The sequence below is a fragment of the Melozone crissalis genome, unplaced genomic scaffold (genome assembly GCF_028551555.1).
Source record: "Melozone crissalis strain CALT ecotype California unplaced genomic scaffold, PUWL_Pcris_2 ptg000007l_1, whole genome shotgun sequence".
In the NCBI taxonomy this organism is placed as follows: Eukaryota; Metazoa; Chordata; class Aves; order Passeriformes; family Passerellidae; genus Melozone; species Melozone crissalis.
In genome coordinates, this window is record NW_026535785.1 from 8,645,455 (window position 1) to 8,662,233 (window position 16,779).

General features: G+C 42.2%; 1 protein-coding gene across 2 annotated transcripts in view; it reads left to right on the plus strand.

The window, feature by feature from the left end:
* PHAF1 (phagosome assembly factor 1) overlaps positions 1-16,779 on the plus strand; it is a 36,582-nt gene continuing 19,803 nt past the window's right edge. For both annotated transcript variants that reach the window (XR_008482722.1, XM_054269482.1), the window contains exons 1-6: positions 1-68; positions 427-553; positions 5,165-5,247; positions 9,024-9,107; positions 13,805-13,848; positions 14,140-14,219. Coding sequence is in view for 1 of the 2 variants with exons in the window: in XM_054269482.1 (XP_054125457.1) it covers positions 490-553; positions 5,165-5,247; positions 9,024-9,107; positions 13,805-13,848; positions 14,140-14,219 (355 nt within the window). In the remaining variant the exon portion in view is untranslated. The remainder of the gene's footprint in view (positions 69-426; positions 554-5,164; positions 5,248-9,023; positions 9,108-13,804; positions 13,849-14,139; positions 14,220-16,779) is intronic.

Below are 16,779 nucleotides of genomic sequence, written 5' to 3' on the forward strand. Positions count from 1 at the left end.
TCTCCCCGCCCCAGCGCGGGCGCGCCTGACGACAGCTGCAAAGCACTTTTTCAGCAGCCGCAAGTGAGGTGAGTCGCGGCCCCGCGGCGCGGGGGGGGTCGGAGCCCCCCCGGCCCCTCAGGCCGGGCCGGGCCCAGCGGCGGCGCCGCGCCCGCTCCCCCGCCCCGCCGGGACCGCGCCGGGGTCGCAACGCCCGCGCTCCGGCACCGGGCGGGGCGGGGGGCGCGGGCGGCGGGGCCGCGGGGCGGGGAGGGGCGGCCGGCGGCGGCGGCGGCGGAGCCGCGCCTCCCCCGGAGCCCGGCGCGGTGCCGGCGCCGCCCCGGGGCTGGGGGCGGCCGGTCGGTGCCCTCCGGGGGCGGGGGCGGTGGCGGGGCCGGGCTCGGGCTGCCCGCTGCCCCGGCGCTTCCCTCCCGCGTCCCTCCGCAGGGGTCCGGCGCCGCGCCCCGGTGACCGCCGTGCCAGCCCGCGGCCTCCGCGCTACCGGAGCCAATGCTCGATCTGGAGGTGGTGCCCGAGCGCTCTCTGGGGAACGAGCAATGGGAGTTCACCTTAGGTAAGTGTGCTCTACCCCCGGCCTGCGCTCTGCGGGTCCCGGGGGGCTCTCCCAGCGCTCTCGGGGGGTTGGGGAGAAAAAGGGAGCGAGAGGCACAGCTCGCCTTTCGCTGTGGCTAAAAATACTAAAGTACGGGCTGTAAGCATTTCCTTGTTGTTCATAGTTTCACCTTTAGCTTTGGCGTGCCAACTTGTGCTTTGTTTATCTGATTGTGTGCTTTCATCTGCTCGTTTGCTTTCTTTTGTCTTGCCGTGTCAGACTAGTCATTCTTTTAAATAACTCCGAAAAGGGGAAGCATGAATGTGCTGATTGTCACCTGAATATGTGTCAGGTGATACTTGCTCCAAGTGCTGCGCTTTTCTGTACAAACCCTTCATAAACATGAGTCGAGTTTCACAATTTCTTTGTGTCGCTGTTGGGTTGCGAAATAGCGGAGAAAGTAAACTTTGGAGATATTTTCTCAGGGTTGGATAACAAGTATTTTTCCCCCCAAACACTTGTATTTTTTCATCTTGCTGAGTAGTCCTTCCCTGCCAGTTATTGCTGTAGTTACTGTGATGAAGAAGAACTTTCCCTCACCTGATGCAGATTTGTTTGGTGCTCAGGCAGGACATTTAAATGGGATGATGTGGATTCTCTGGGGCAACCTGTGTTTTCAAGCAGATATTGGTAGTCCTTAAAACTCTCAGAAAGTGCTGTAGATGTCACCTTTGCTGGGTGGCTGTGTGACAGATCAGTGTTGGCCTCTTTCATTTCCGTTTTTCATCATTGCTGCAGCTCTGTGTGAAGTTGATGGTGGTGAGGGTTTGGTGGGTGTAAAGGAGCCCTGGTGTCACCCTCTGTGCCTGCTCGGAGTTTCACTGGGGCTGCTGCTCCTGTCACCTGTGGCAGGCAGGGCACAGACTGTTCCTAAAGACACTGTTACACAGTTGCCCTGAACTAGGCTGATCCTGAGGAGTGGTGCTGTGCCTTGGGGTTGTTTATGTGAAACCCATCAAACACAAAGGGCTGTTTGTGCTGCCGTGCCTTCAGTCAAGTACAACTTGATGGTACAGACAGGGCTCAGTGGCTTTTGGAGGCTAATTATAGCACCTCAGGTCCCACCCTTGGAAATCTGGGGAACTCCTTGTACCCTAAATGTCCTGTGCTCTCAGCTTGTGTCACCTTCTGCCATCCTTTAGTGCCTGTGTTACCTGGGGAAGGGCAACCTCCAGCTGCCTACCCTGTCAGCATAAATACAGAGTGCCAGCTCCCCTCCATTCTCCATATCAAAACAAGAAAAGGAAAGAGAAAATGCTCTTCCTTACCCCAAGGAAAGCCTGTCAGTGCAGTCTCATGGTTAAAGTTTTCCAGTGTCTCTGTGTGTATGCACAAACACACATATGCATAGATGTGAGAGGAGGAAACTCAGCTGTATTTCTTGGAGTAAACATAGCCCCCACGTGATGTGTCTAATATATAATTAGCCTGACCTGCTGGTGCAGAGCAGGAGGCTGCCTGGCTCTGAGGATCCTTGACTGTCCTGCAGCAGCAGCAGCAGCAGCAGTGGGGTGTGAGGGTTGTCCCTGCTGACAGAGCTGCTGCAGCTGAGGCAGGGCTGCTGTCACTGGGGCTCTCACTGCCAGCCCTGCTCCACTCGTTGTTTGTTTAGCTCTGCTCTTAGCAGAACTAATGGCAGTATTCCTGAACTGCTGCTGACTCTGGCTTCCAGCTCTGTGCCCACAATGGAGATGACTGAGGGGAAATGCCAGGAAAATTTTGTACATGACTTTTTGGATTCTGTTTCTGGCTCCGGTGTTGACTCACTGTGTGACTGGAGCATGAAAAATTTAACTGAGATTGAGTTTAGGTACCTGTGCCACTGCACCTCTTGGGCTGCATTCCTGCTCTTTTAAAGGAGAACAATTAAATACTTACTCTGTAGAGCCTATAGCTGTATTATTAGTGTTTCAGATGTATAATTTCTAAGGCTTACTTGCAGTTCTCTCGGGATTTATACTTTCTTTTCCCACTGAGTTTCATGTATCTTTATTTAATGCATTATGATTAATCTTAGATTTTATTGTATTTTTCTCCTAATCTTTATTCACTTCTCTATCCCCATCCCTTCAAGCCCCACACTCTTAGCATAGGCTGATGCTTCAGGCCATGATGTTCCTGACCAGTGTATGTGAGAGAACTGCCTGTAGCACTCCAGCATTTAGAAGAGGGAAGGTCTGTGACAGAGGAGCCCCAGCACTGGTCTTTGTGGCCATTGCTGCCATGGCTCAGTTTGGTTGGGTGTCTGATGTGCTGGAAACCATGTTTGCTTCCCCATTCCCCTGACTGGTGAGCAAGGGAAAAAGAATTCTTTGTTTTCCTCCTTGACTGCAAAGGCTGACGAATGTTGAGGAAAAAGGGGATGTTGTGTATGAGAAGACTGGAGAAAAATAACCCATTTTTATATTCCTCCTTTGACTTTCTAGAGGCAAATGGAGGCAGAGGGAGGATACTGGCTGTTCAACACATTTTGGGTCCTGTAAACTGTTCCTGGAGAATTTGGGTTGCTCACTGTAGCTCTGCTAAGCAGCTGCATGGCCAAATCTGATTCTCAGTGGCTGAAAACTGAACCAAGCCAGTCTATGTCCATTTGCTTGCAGCCTGAGAAAGCTGTGAGTAAGAGAGTCACATGAGCCATCTGTTTGCACACTTAGCAGCCCAGGATTGCATCAGTTTACGTGAACTCGGTGTTTCTGCACTTCTTGGGCCGGGTGCTTTGTGACTGAATCCCCACAGGCTGCTGTCACCATTGGCCCCTGGGTCCTGTCAGCCTGTGCCACTGCTTTATGTTTTAACTGAGCCCATGCTCTTAGCTCTTCAGGTATTTTATGAATACTGACTTAGAACATGGCATTTGTATTCTTCAGTCAACCTTAGTTTTGTTTCTGGATTCATACTTTATGCTAGGCTGAGAAATGTGGAACTTCCACAGCAGCATCTTTGATCTTAGCTTCTTGCTGCTATTCATGTTTCTATTCCATTTTGAAAATATTTTCTAATACATAATAACTGTCAGCTTCAAACTCTGCTGCCTAGACTGCAAGGCAACTGCTATTTCCTAGATAATAGGAAACAGTGCTGCTTTATTGTGTGGCTCTGCATTTTAATTTCATTATTGTTATTAAACTAATAACTCTTTTTTATTTAATATCATCTACTGATGTATAATTCCTAGCTGCAAACCAAATTGTCCCCAAGATTATGGGCTAAGGTGAAAACCAGTTTGGCAGACAGGTTTGTAGGTGGTATTTGCAAATTGAATCACTGTAGTTGTAATCTGTACATCTGTTTTACCAAAACTTGATTTCATCATTTCAGCAAAGCTGCAATAAATGGGCACAACAATGAAAATTATATTTTTGGGGTTTTTTCTTTGTTATGCCATTATTACTTTAAAGCAGTACCCATGGTGAGCTAGGTGTGTATGTTATAAATAGATATATATGAAAAGAGAGTTTTCTCACTTTAATACTGTAGATAATGTTTAAAAGGACAACATATTGTCTGAGTTTGGTTGGTGTAGCAAGTAACTAAAAGTTTTGAATGTAATAAATGTAGATTCTGAGGTAAATTATGCCTAATCAGGCCAACTTTCTTAACATTTAAAAATTAGAAATAGAAAAGGACAGGGCAAGGAATGGAAATAAAATGTCAGATAAGAAATCTAAATTGACTTGCAGCAGTTAGTAGGAAAATTAAACTTCACAGTTATGAGCCCATAACCTCACTTTATAAATGCCTGCTTTGAACCCAGGAATGTGATCACATTTCATTTGGAAAGGCAACAAAGGTTTTTAGTGTGATAAATGATGAGATGATGTGGTGCTATTTTTTCTGCAGAATCAGCTGTTCCATTCTGCTTTCAAAAATATATAATTGTAAAGATAAGATACACACTAAGGAAAGAAAAAGAGCCCTTGGAATTGTATGAGGGGCTGAGTGACTGTAAGTGCATTGCCTCAATTGAACCAAGTTTTTAGTATGTATATCCTGTCTGTAAAGTGAGAAGATAAAGTTTCTTCCTTGACACAAGTAGAGCCATATCAGCAGCTAATGTGGCCTCTTAGGTTTGAGGGGAATCATTGCTCTGAGTTAGTGTTTGTGTGTGTCTGGTGTGAGTGCCCAGTGCTCCACCAGGGTTGATAAAGTGTAATGGAAGGTGTTTCAGGAGCTGTTGGATGTGTAGGAGTGCCCTAGCCAGCTCTAGTGCAGTTTGATATAGGTTATTTTATCAGTTATTGGACTGATGACCCCACAAGGCAGAAAACTTTGTGCACAGGCTGTGGCAAGCTCCTTGCTTTTACTGCTTGAACTTTGCTGTTTAACTTTGTGTCTAGAGAGCCTTTTTTTCATATATGCCTAACAACTGCTGGATAAACAATGACTTTTCTGTTTCCAAACACCAGCTCTGTGCTGATACCATGAGTCAGGTCAGCATGTTTGTTGACCACATACCTTTCTTTTGTAACTCAGTGTTTGCTGATGGTGGCTTGGTTACCTCATGTGTAACCTTGCTGTTAAAACCTTTGTTAACTGCTGTCTGCACTGAAGAAAACCTGTTTTTATTTCCAGGAATGCCGTTGGCTCAGGCTGTAGCAATTCTTCAGAAACACTGTCGCATTATCAAAAACGTCCAGGTTCTCTACAGCGAGCAGGTGAGCAGGCATGGGCTGCCCAGGAAAGGCTCCTCATGCTCCATCAAGACATCCTTTGTGCTCTTGTACATTTTGGGAGAGTTGTGGGGCTGCTTGAAATTGAGCTACACCAAATTATTGCCACCCTGTGAGAGATGCAGCTTTTATAAGTTTCTTGTCAGATGGAATAACCCTCAGCACAGCAGTACAGTGATTTAATGACTGTCCGTTTTGTACATGCAATGGAGGAGTGGCATTGTTTTCCCTTTAAAAAATGAAATGTTATGTAATTAGCTGGACAATTTAATTCTAGTCTATTTACTTTATCGTTGTGAAGTGGTGCTGCAATTTTAACTGAATCACTCATTACTTTCTGCTCTTGTGTTTGGTCCAGTGGTGATGAGCCCCTTGAAAAGCCTTTTGCACCTTTTCTCTGCATCTGCAAATTTGTCTGCAGAAAGTGGGTGCAGTGATTTAAGCTAGCTATAAATGTTTAAATCATTCTTCATAACTCAGCAGTAAGTTCCTGGTATGTTTGACTTCCATCAAGAAGTAAAACCCTTCTGCTAGATCAAGTAAAATGTGTTAATGTGATGGAAGTGTAAGGGGAGATAGGACAAAGGAGTCTCAGATGTCTCAAGGGACTCTCCAGATGTTTTATGTGCAATGCATATTAATAAGAAGATATTCATATGTTGCAAATTACAGCTCTTTGCATCAGGAAAAAGGCAGAGTCTGTACAATGTTAGTTTGTATCAAAATAAGGACTCAGGCCTTGTGCATTTGCAGTGAGTACTGAGTGGCTAAGAACAACCTTGACTCTGCTGTTAAGTGCTGGATACATATTTCATGTTACTAAATGATTTTTTTTTCACTTCATGTGGATTTATGGGTTTTCTGATGACTGAATTGCAAATCTGGCTCCTTGTGATTAATGCATGGGAGCATCTGTCTGGCAGTGAGCATGTTTCTTGTGTTTTGTATTCTTTGGAGAGTTTTAGTTTTTCTTACCACAGTGCATTTGAATTATTCTAGAGTTGTTTAGATAAATGATGGGATCCCTGTTCCACTCAGATTGTAGAATCACAGAAGGATTAGTGGTTCAGTGCTAGTAAGCAGAGGTGTACCACTCCTTGGTTTTTTGCACCTCTTGGAAAGTTAAAATGTTCTTGACTGTGTGCGCTAAACTTCTATTCTGGCTGCAGAGGGCAGGTTTAGTGGTTTAGGGTTTATTCCCAAAATGTAATAAGTGTAAAGATGTTTTAGCACCTGCATAGTCTAACAAAATATTTCTTCCCATCTCTCTGGAATAGTTCTGATGATTATTTTTTTCCCTGTATATTATTGCAATTCAGTGCCTGCTGGTTTTTTTCACACACCACTCAGGGCCTGCATTTGACTGTCTGGCTCTGTCCTCACCCTTGTGCACAGTGTCATGCATTTCATTAACAGCTGAGCACAAAGAGCTCAGTTCTTATAAGGTTCAAAGCCTTAAATTAACTTTGCCATGCACAGCTTCTATCTCAGAAAAACTACCTGAATAGCCTTCATGTTTTTCTTCTTTGCCTTGTAAAAGAATACCTTTGAGCACTGTGATCAAATGTTATTTAAAGCTGTTGCATCTCTAAATTTGAATTTCTGATCCTGGAACTCCAGCAGTGAGTATTTCCTTTCAAAAATTTATATGGCAATTAAATGCAATTAGATCTGCCCATGGTGCTCTCTTTAACTTGACATAAATGGGATGCCCAAACTGTGCCAAAAAAGCTTGATGAATCCTTTTCTGTGAATAAAAGAATTTTAACTCATTTTTGGTAAGTTTAAGTGGGGTTGCCTAATTGCCTAAAATAATTGCCTTTATTTTCCTGAGCTTCTTTCTCTGGATTGTGGCTGATGGCATTGTTCAGTGATAAGATTTTCCTGCATCTTTGTGTAGATCAGCAATATAACTGCAGATCTGTGGTGCTTCCTTCAGGAAGATTCTTCCTGTTGCTTCTTGGCATCATCTTTCATGCTTGAGGTTCTGTTTTGTGTATTGAAAGTCACATGAACTAAATTTGTGCCCTTGAATCTTTCCATATATTAGAAAATATGCCAGCATAGAACAGAAGCTATTTGCTGTACTAATTATCAAGCTTTTCCTCGGATGTTTGGGGTTTTTTTTTTCCATCCACTCAAAAGTACTTGTAATGCTCTCATTAATTTTGGAATAACCTTATGGAAACTATTTAGAAACCAATGAAATGCAGAGCATATCCCATAGCAGAGCAACTCAGCTGGTGTATTTGAATGCCAGATTACAAGGTTGTTTTGCTCTATCTGTAGCCTTTCTAAATTAGGTTTATAAGGGATTAGAAAATGACTGCCATGATCAACATTAGGCCTTTTCATCTCATGCTTATAGTTTTGTTGCAATGCTGCTTCAGTTCTGCACAGAGCCATAAAGGTTTGTCAGCAGGAGTGAGGTGCCATCAGTTGATGGCAGTGTGTGAAGTGTTGTGGAAGTTTCATTTAGGACAGAGTTGGCACAGCAGCTCACTGGTGTTCAGGAAAGATGGACTCAAACTGGACCAGCTTCAGGAAAAGCTGCTGCAGTGACCCAGGGGAACAGGAAATCTGCATCACAGGGGATGGAAAGCCCCATGGCTTTTTTTAACTTAGTGATGTGAGGTCTAGGAACTGATTACTTGGCTGTATGGTTTGGGAAGGGGTGGGACATGCACATGAAAATGCTCAGAAAATATCAAGGCTAGAAGACAGTGGTGATGTGAGAAAATTGAAGATGAGAATTGGGCTTTTGACAAACCCCAGAGCTCCTCTGAGTAGAGCAAAGTTTATGGTTTATTCATGAAAGGGCTGTATGGTGTGGCTGTCCACTTTAGGAGCCTTTATTTGCCCCAGTTGTCCATCCCCATTCTGTTTTTTAGCTAGCAAACTGCCTGGTGCGGTTCTAGGGCATGAATCTTGCTGCCTGCCTGGCATTCAACCTTTTCTCTCCTCTGAGACAGCTGTGGGGGATAGAGCATTTTGAAGCAAATGTGCTTTAGATGGTACATGATCAAAAAGCTGAACTGGGGCCAAGTGGCTGTGTCTGTGTGCACTGCCCTGGTGGAGCAGGAGCAGCTTCCCCAGCAGAGCCTATACAGACACCAGCAAAGCCAGAGGAATGTCTCCTATTGACTCCAGCAGACTGCAAATTAAGCCTTTAGTTGTTATGATTCACAGTAACTAAGGAAACCTAAATTCACAACATGAGAGTCTGAAGCCTTCCTTTTGAGGCCTAAAAAAGACTGTGACAGTTTGGTTTTTGAAGTGGAAAGCCATCTCTTTGTCAAGCACATCCCTGGCTCTGATGTGAGCCTTGGTATTGTTGTGCACCAAGAATGAAAGAGAGGCTGTCCCTGGATGATGAAATCTCTGATGCTAAACTGGGAATGTTAATTTTCAAGGTGGGGTTTTGTTTGTTTTTCATTTTTTTAAATGGGGTTGGGAGTTACATTGTTTTCAGTTTTGTTGGGTTTTTTTCCCCACTTACAGTAGTGGACAAAGCACTCTTAGGAGTTTTTGCAGGGCACAGATATTATACAGGGACTTCTATTTCTTTTCATAAGGAAATGGAAGGTTTGAGAGATCTGGTCAAATGTATTTTAGTTATGCTTATTCATTGAACAAGTGATTGTTTTCTGAGGTAGTTTTGTTTTTCTAAAGTAACCAATTTATACTTTTACAGTGATGTATATCTTAACAAAGAAGTCTTGAAATTAGAAGCCTAACAGCTTTTTTCTTTGCTTTTACAGTCACCTCTTAGCCATGACCTCATCCTTAACCTGACTCAGGATGGAATCAAACTGCTGTTTGATGCTTTCAATCAGAGACTTAAGGTAATGAAACACCCCTCCTGCAAGCAGACAATGCACACCAAAACCCTGGGATGTATTGACACTTGACAGAGCGTAAGTGGCTCCTGTAGACATTTAATTTGTCTTAAGTAGAGTGCTCTCCTGTGATTATGAACTGCATTTCTTCAGTTTGGGATTTAAATCTTTGTTTCTGGAAGTAAGGCACCTTAGCTGTGCTCTGGGATGTACAAGTGCCACAGAAATGTGATGGTGCAGTGGGGCCTCACCCATCTTGTCTTGCGTGGCACAGAAATGCACAAGGCCCTTACTAAAGCTGAGCCTTGGGTTTGAAATCACATCATCATTAATGCAAACCAGACAATGTTGTTTCCTGCCCAGGTTGTTCCTTTATCTAGGCTGCCATTTTATTTATGAAGTTCAACTTCCTCCTATTCACAGTTTTCATTTAAGGTAGTTTTGCAGAGTGCTTGTGTGGCTGTGAGTGTGTGATTCCCCCAGAAAACCACATCCAGGCCTCTGGTGAGCAGCTGGCTCCTGCACTGACTTCAGTTTGTTCTGGATGGGTTTTGATTCTTGCAATTGATGTCTTCAGTTCTGCTTTTGTGCTTTTAGGTGAGCAAGAGTTGATGTGCATCTCTCAAGGATGCTTGGTGTAGTTAAGATGCAAAACAAAAGGCAGGCTGGTCACTGCCTTCCCATGGCATTTATCCTTGCAAGGTGTCTGTAATGGAAGGGGTTTTGTTTATCCATACAAAGTGGGCAACTGTAGAGCTATGACTACATGGGTAGAAAATTTTGAAAACCTCTCAACTGAAGCCTTTAAAATATCTATGTGTAACACCTTAGATATTCAGAGTGGTTCTTTCAGCCAGACCAGCTGTGCTGAATAATTGTCACTGGTTCTCACCTGGTGGGTGTAAATTTCTCTGTGACAGAAGTGTTTAGGTGTTGATTTGGCTAATTGGGTGAGAGTGAGCTGCTCTAACTCCTGTGCTGCTCCACACGTGAAAGCAGAAGTGTGGAGTTAAGTGTGATACTGAAAAATGGAATGCTTACAGTTTAGGTAAGTCTGGAATATGGTGCTCACATCCATACTTGCAGGGTTTGGAACAGTGGGAGGTGGTGCCCTCTGCCCTTTGCTCACATCTAAAATAAAATCAGCAGAAAAATACCCCTCTCCAAAGTTCAGCCATTGCTTTATCCTAAAAATTGCTGTAGGAGAGAAACATGTGCTATCAGCTGAAACTCAGGCTCTTTATATATATATATATATATATATCAAATTGTTGAATAGCAACCCAGATTAGTACTTACTTCTCTAAGAATAGGCTGTAACACCATGGTGTGCTTGTATTTTTCTAAAAAGTTTATAATATAAAAATTTTATATTATTATATTATTTATACTATAAATATATTATAATATAATATATTTATATTATAAAAATATATTATAAAAATATGCATTTTGAAGAAAATTTTTGGTTCAAATTGAGCTCAGCTGAGGGACAACTGAGCACTTTCCCCCCCCCAAATTTCTGTTTGTAATTATAATTGCCTTATGGTAGTTTCTGTTCATGAAATCTTTCTAAAATAAAGGTATTCTCTTTTTTAACAAGTTTTTGAATTTACTTATTCAGACTGTGTATGTGGGCTCACAGTTTTTAAGAAAATATCTTGAAAATTCTTTGTCAGCTGCACAGAATCTTTCTAACTGGATGTAATTCTGCAGGAGACTGAATTAAAAGTTGGCTTAGTGATTTCAAGTACATGGCTTGCTGGTTGGCTTTTCTGGGCAATGTTGCAATCCTGTAGTGTTTTTGAGGTGCTGTAAGTAATGTATACCATGTATCTTCATCTCCAGTTTCTGAGGGTCTGATTTTGTCACACCCAGTGTGCTAAGAACCAAGCAGGAGCTTTTCTTGCCTTTCTGCATTTCTTGCTTTTTTTTCCATGCTTGTCTGTATTTAAAAAGTAGTTTTAAAGAAAAAAAAATAGAAACCCCACACTCTTCTGGTATGTGTTTCTAGGTTTGTTTTTCCTGTATTATTTTTATTTTTGAAACAATCTCTTCTATTTTGTTGTGGTTCAGTGGTCTAGTGATACTTCTGTTTGTTTGTTTGAACTATGAATAGTCAAGCTGTGTAAATGCATACAGGGCTATGAAAACTCATACTTGTAAAAGTGTCCAGAAAGCTTTCTAGAAGAAATCCAATGGGATCAGTTCAGAAGGGAGCAACAGCACTTGTAAAAAGATACAGTAGGTGTAAAGTAAGTAATGCCTGTTTTTAAGATGATGTGACTGTGTTTTCAGTGTTGCTCAGCAGCAGCAAAACTGGAAAAATCAGGAGGCCTTTATTCTTTGTGTATTTTTTTTTAGTACACACTTGCTAATAAATTTGACTGTGAAAGAGATTGAAATATAGGCTACTAAGATGGAAAATCTTGGCAATTCCAAGGAAGCTGGTGCAGGAATAAAGTCAGCAATTTTCCTGAGAAGTTTTTCCCTTTTTTCAGGGAGAAGGGGGAAAGACTCATCTTCAGTAGCCAAAGCATTGCAGGAGATGTTGCTGATGTGAATTGGTAGATCCAGGACCAGGTTCTGAGAGGAATTTTAGCATTAAGGTCTCTCCTGTGTCCTTCCCCTGAGGTGGAGACAGAGTTGGCTTTCATAGCATTGGTCTGTTATTGCTGGTAACAGACACCTGAACATTTTTCTACATCTTTGTAGTAATTATCAAAAAGTGAGTGTGAGGAAACATCAACTTTTACTCATTTAAAGCAACTGTCTTCTGACTTGTAGTAAACCCTTCACTGAGCAGTCCTTGGTCTTCTCAGTGAATGTTCTCTGCACATAGAATCACACTGGTCTTTTTGGCAGTTAATTTCAAGAATTTTTTTTCAAGTGCTCTGGCCTATTCTTCATTATGACTTTCATGACTTACGAGATCCTTTGCCATTAAATTTTCCTAAGTTTTACTCATTTATTCCTCTGCTGTTGGTAAAAAAAATGTTGATTTGAGTTGATCTTTTTGAGTCTCTTAGCAAACTGGTGCCTGTTGGCTGCTGTCAGGGTGTTCCCTTGGGGGGAACCACATTTGTGCCCCTGCAGTTCTTTGTGCACTGCTCCTGGTGTTTCAACTCATCCTTCTGTCCTGCACTCTGCAGTTTTGGTAGAACTTCAGGAGGGTGCCCAGTGCACACAGCTGCAAAACAAGATCTGGGGTGGGGCTGGTTCTCTCTATTTTCAGAAAAAATTTTGTGGAGGGAAAAGATGTGCAAGAGCACTAAAAAAACCAGTAAAATCAGTCCTAGCTTTTCATAAAAGTAGCCTTTGTTTTTTAATAGGCTTTAACAGTAAAGGATATCTGGACATGTCAACTGCACTTGAATTAAAATACTAGATAACTAGGTTTTTCCAAGAAGCATAATTCCAAGTGTATTTTATTATGAAGAAGGATGTTTGTTGTCTTGTTGGTTCTGCCAGAATGTTAATTTGTTACTTGCTTTGTGCCCTACTTGTTGCTTATATTTTGAAATGCCATTAAATGTTGATTTATTTTTTTTTCTAAATATATATAGAGGTAGTGGTTTAAACATGGCAAGTTGTTTTATTTAGGGTTATTTGCTGGGCATCTCCCAAAACCAAGACTTCCTTCTCAGCTGGTGATATTTTTAGGCTTTAAAGCCACACTTGGTATAAGCTCCCTGGGAAATTCTGCTTTATTCTCATGCTGAAGAGTGTGTCCTGTCAGAATCTGCCAGTTATTTGTTGGAGGATTATACAAAACAAAAAACAAAAAAGCAAGTTTTACCTTTGCTTTATGGTGGTTATGAGCTGTGTGTGTTTTCTTTTCCTGCTGACATAGGAACACATATGTAGAGTGGAAGAAGCTTGTGTTTTTCCGTGGCTCCTTGCCAAAAATCATCTGCTTAAAGCCCAGTATAGCCTCAAAATCCAGTGGCAGTCATAAAAATCATATGACATCAGTCTCAGATGCATGTTTGCAGTAATTATTCAGAGCAAAGGATCCATATCTTATATTTTCTGCAGAGAGGAAATCTCCTTGGAATATTCAGTGAGGTTTAAAGCATTTTCTGAATATCAGAACTGGATATATTGCTTGCCCTGATTCCTCATGGACTGTTCTTCTGATTGTCTTCTGTAATGCTTGGTGAGGTTGCAAGATATCTTAAATATAATTGAAATGGGATATTACTGCTAAGCCTTGCTGTGTTCATCTTTTACTTTAGAAGAGCTGGAGGGTTACAGCAGTGCAGTCAGTGTGAGGCCTTTGTGCCCTCACAGGCATTCTTCAGGGTCATGGGAGCAACCCAGGGAATGGCCCACTGACATTCATCAGAGGATTCCCTAATTAGCTAATCCTTGGTGTTGCTTTCCTTTCAATTTGTTTGAGTAAACTTTGTAGAAATCAAGGTCCTGATGTGTCAGTGACAGGATTTCTTCCTGCAGGCAGTGCTGATGTACATGGGACATGGGGGTTCTCTCCTGAACCCAGGGGTGTTCAGGCCTTATTTCAGATGTGCAGTTGTTGAGTCAGTTTTTGAGTTTGATCTCTGACACTGTGGTTTATCATGGCAGAGTTCTGTAAGAAGGAGAGCAAGCAGCACTAGCTAGTCTTGCCCTTTGACAAGGATTTATCTCTGTAATTTGCAAGTATCTGAACTGTAGCAATGTTTCTGTTTCCTGTGTTTCAGGTGATTGAAGTTTATGACTTGACTAAGGTGAAGTTAAAATATTGGTAAGTGGTTTAAGACCTCCCATGCTTTCCTCTTGGTTAGAGTGGCTGGTTTTACTCACTTTTTTAAAGTCCTGAATTCATTTTTTCAATTATTCATTTTAAAAATCAAAAATAGCTGTCATGAGGGAGTGTGCATAATCATCCTTTCTTGAACATGGCACTCAGTTAAATTACTGGTTTATTCTTCAGTCTTGGAGACTTCTTAAAATTTAGATGTGGTATTGCCATTATAAATGTTTGTAGCATCTGTTTGGCTTCCTTCAGGCAGATTAATTCTGTTTTGTTTTTCAGTGGTGTCCATTTTAACTCTCAGGCAATTGCTCCAACCATAGAACAAATTGATCAGTCATTTGGAGCAACACATCCAGGAGGTAAGCCAAAAACTTTCTGAGAAGCACACCTAGCCTGACAGGCTTCTTTCTAGGAATCCTTTCCAGTGTGTCTGCCTTGAGCAATGTGTAGGCAGTTCTGTTGTCATATGATCTGGAGCTGTGTTCCAGAATGGTCATATCCTTACAGCTGGTAAATCATCTAAAATGTAGTGTCAGTTAAGTTGTGGTTCTCTTGTAAAAGGGAAATGGTGAGGCAGAGAGTCACTGGCACAGAGTTTGTATTCAGATGTCATTGATGATCTGTTTTGAAGTGCCAGTACCAGAAAACTGTGATCTTTGTTATTGTTACACATCCCTGTGCACAGTCAGCTCTCCAGCATCCTTAGGGATTGTGTGTGCCATGAGCACAGCCCCTTGAGCAGCTCTCTGTGCAGGGGCAGCCAGGGCTGTTTGCTCAGTCCCCATGCTCTGTAATGTGTTATTCCCCTGCTGGGCAGGAGCAAGCATGAGCTGTGTGTGACTGGCTTACACCTCCTGAGCCCCCTCCTCTGCTGGGCCACTGGGGAGGTGGGCACTCAGTCAATGTGCAGCAGGAGCAGAACCAGAACAAGTTTGTTTCACCTGGCTGAGCCCACTCTGACTCTTGCACAGCCCCTTGGCTGTTCCCCCTCTCTGCAGCTTCCAGACCATCTGGAAGCTCCTGGTTTATGTATGAAAATGAGGAGTGGATTTCAGGGAGTTCCTAGGCCATGAAAATAAGGTGCTGGAGAAGCTTTTGAACTTCATAATTAAATTGCCTGTGAACTTTCAAGAAATGAAGCCACAAACTGGCACAACAAGGAAGAACTTCACCTCCATATAGTCAAGATACCATTTTCAGAGCCTCATTTTCTATTTTTAGCTGAAGCCAGTCCATTTGCAGTAGTCAGGCTGATCCCAAACAGGCGAATGTTCTTTGTGATGGATGGTGATTGCATATCCAGCCTTTGTCTCTCTCTGCAGACAATCTCTTGCACATTACAGAAGAGGATTTATTAACTGGGGAGGGTCATGTGGGTAGAGCAGTATTATTGCATAAAAGCCTGCAGTAGTAGATGAATATCAGATTGAGATAAATGAAGCTTGGAACATTTCTAGCTGTAATACTCCAAGGACCAAAATTAAGCTTTCTAAATTTTGGTCCTGACATTAACAGTTCCTCTTAGATGGAAGCTCTGAAATCTATGGTTAGATCTGTTATGGAAATGGTATGTACAAGAAACTGTAGAAATAAAGAAGGGTAAAAGTGGTTCCATGTCCTGGGTGGGTTATAATTTTTATTTGTTCTGTGATTGTGGTTTATTTGCAAATATGTGGAAGTGGAGCACTTCCAAAATTGTGGTATTATGAACTGTAAAAATACATATCTAGCCATAAACTTTGCCTGTGATAGTGATAGCATATTTTATTACTGCATAAAATTGTATGCAAGCACTTAAAAACATAGTTTGGCACCACGTGTCCTTGTGCTGAATTTGCAGATCTTGTGCATCTGTCATACTCAATTAAGAAGACTTGCATGCTTGCTTCATCTGGTGATAGTTTTTCATAAAATCTTTTCATCTAGTGACATGTAGATAAGCAAATGTATTTATTAAAATGCTGGCCTCTATTACCATTTCACTAGTGCTTTTGCTTGTTCAAGTTTCCTCATTGGAAAAATACTTCTTCCATTAACAGCCTACTTAGCAGAAGTAAATGCTCTGTATTAAGCTGCCTGTCACAAACAGTTTGAACTGGATTATGCAACCCAAGTTTTTGATAACTCTCTTTTTCCTTTGGCTTTTCTGAAACAGAAAGGGTGAAGAAGGAGAATGGTTTTCAGCATGGGGGAAGGATGGTGATGGTGTTTTCATGTCCCACAAAAATTGGAGCTGGGATGGGAGGAGAAACCTTCCTCTTAATGTGACCAAAGCACTAAATACTAGGTTTCATGAATGAGAGGAATATAGCAATCCCTTTACTCCTCTGTGCTAATGCTCCTCCAAACCCCCAATGCAAGCACTTCAAACTTACTTTGTTTTTTATCTCTGTTAACTAACCTCCACTAGAATTTCACTCAAAATGTTGTCTTTCACTTAAAACCAAGGTGGTTGCAGCAGAACTTTCCTGCAACAGGATACAGTGCTAGTTTCAAAATAAATTTCAAAAGGTTAGCAACAGTTTTGTGTTGAAACCAACCTTCAGTGAGCATTTTTGGTTTTGCCAGATCAGTGGTTTTAAAAAAGAAGAGTCATCAGAAAAATCAATCAGCTTCATTACTTTTTGGCTAATGGTAGTTTGAAACATTGCAGTACCTTTGTCATGGGGCTTATTGAAATACAACCACTTTGGAGGTCAACAGCTTCATCAAAGCCAAGATTTTTATCCCACATTTCCATGATTCTCTGACCTGACCTCCTGCTGGGAAGGGCTTGCTTTTGCCAGTGGCTCTATTGAAACCACATCCTGTCCTGAGTGCTCATGGATGTGGCTTTGTGCCAAAGTGCCATTCAGCAAGGACCAGGGCTGTGGGCTTGGGCTCAAGTCATAAGGTAGAAAAAAAGTCCTTCCCACCTAC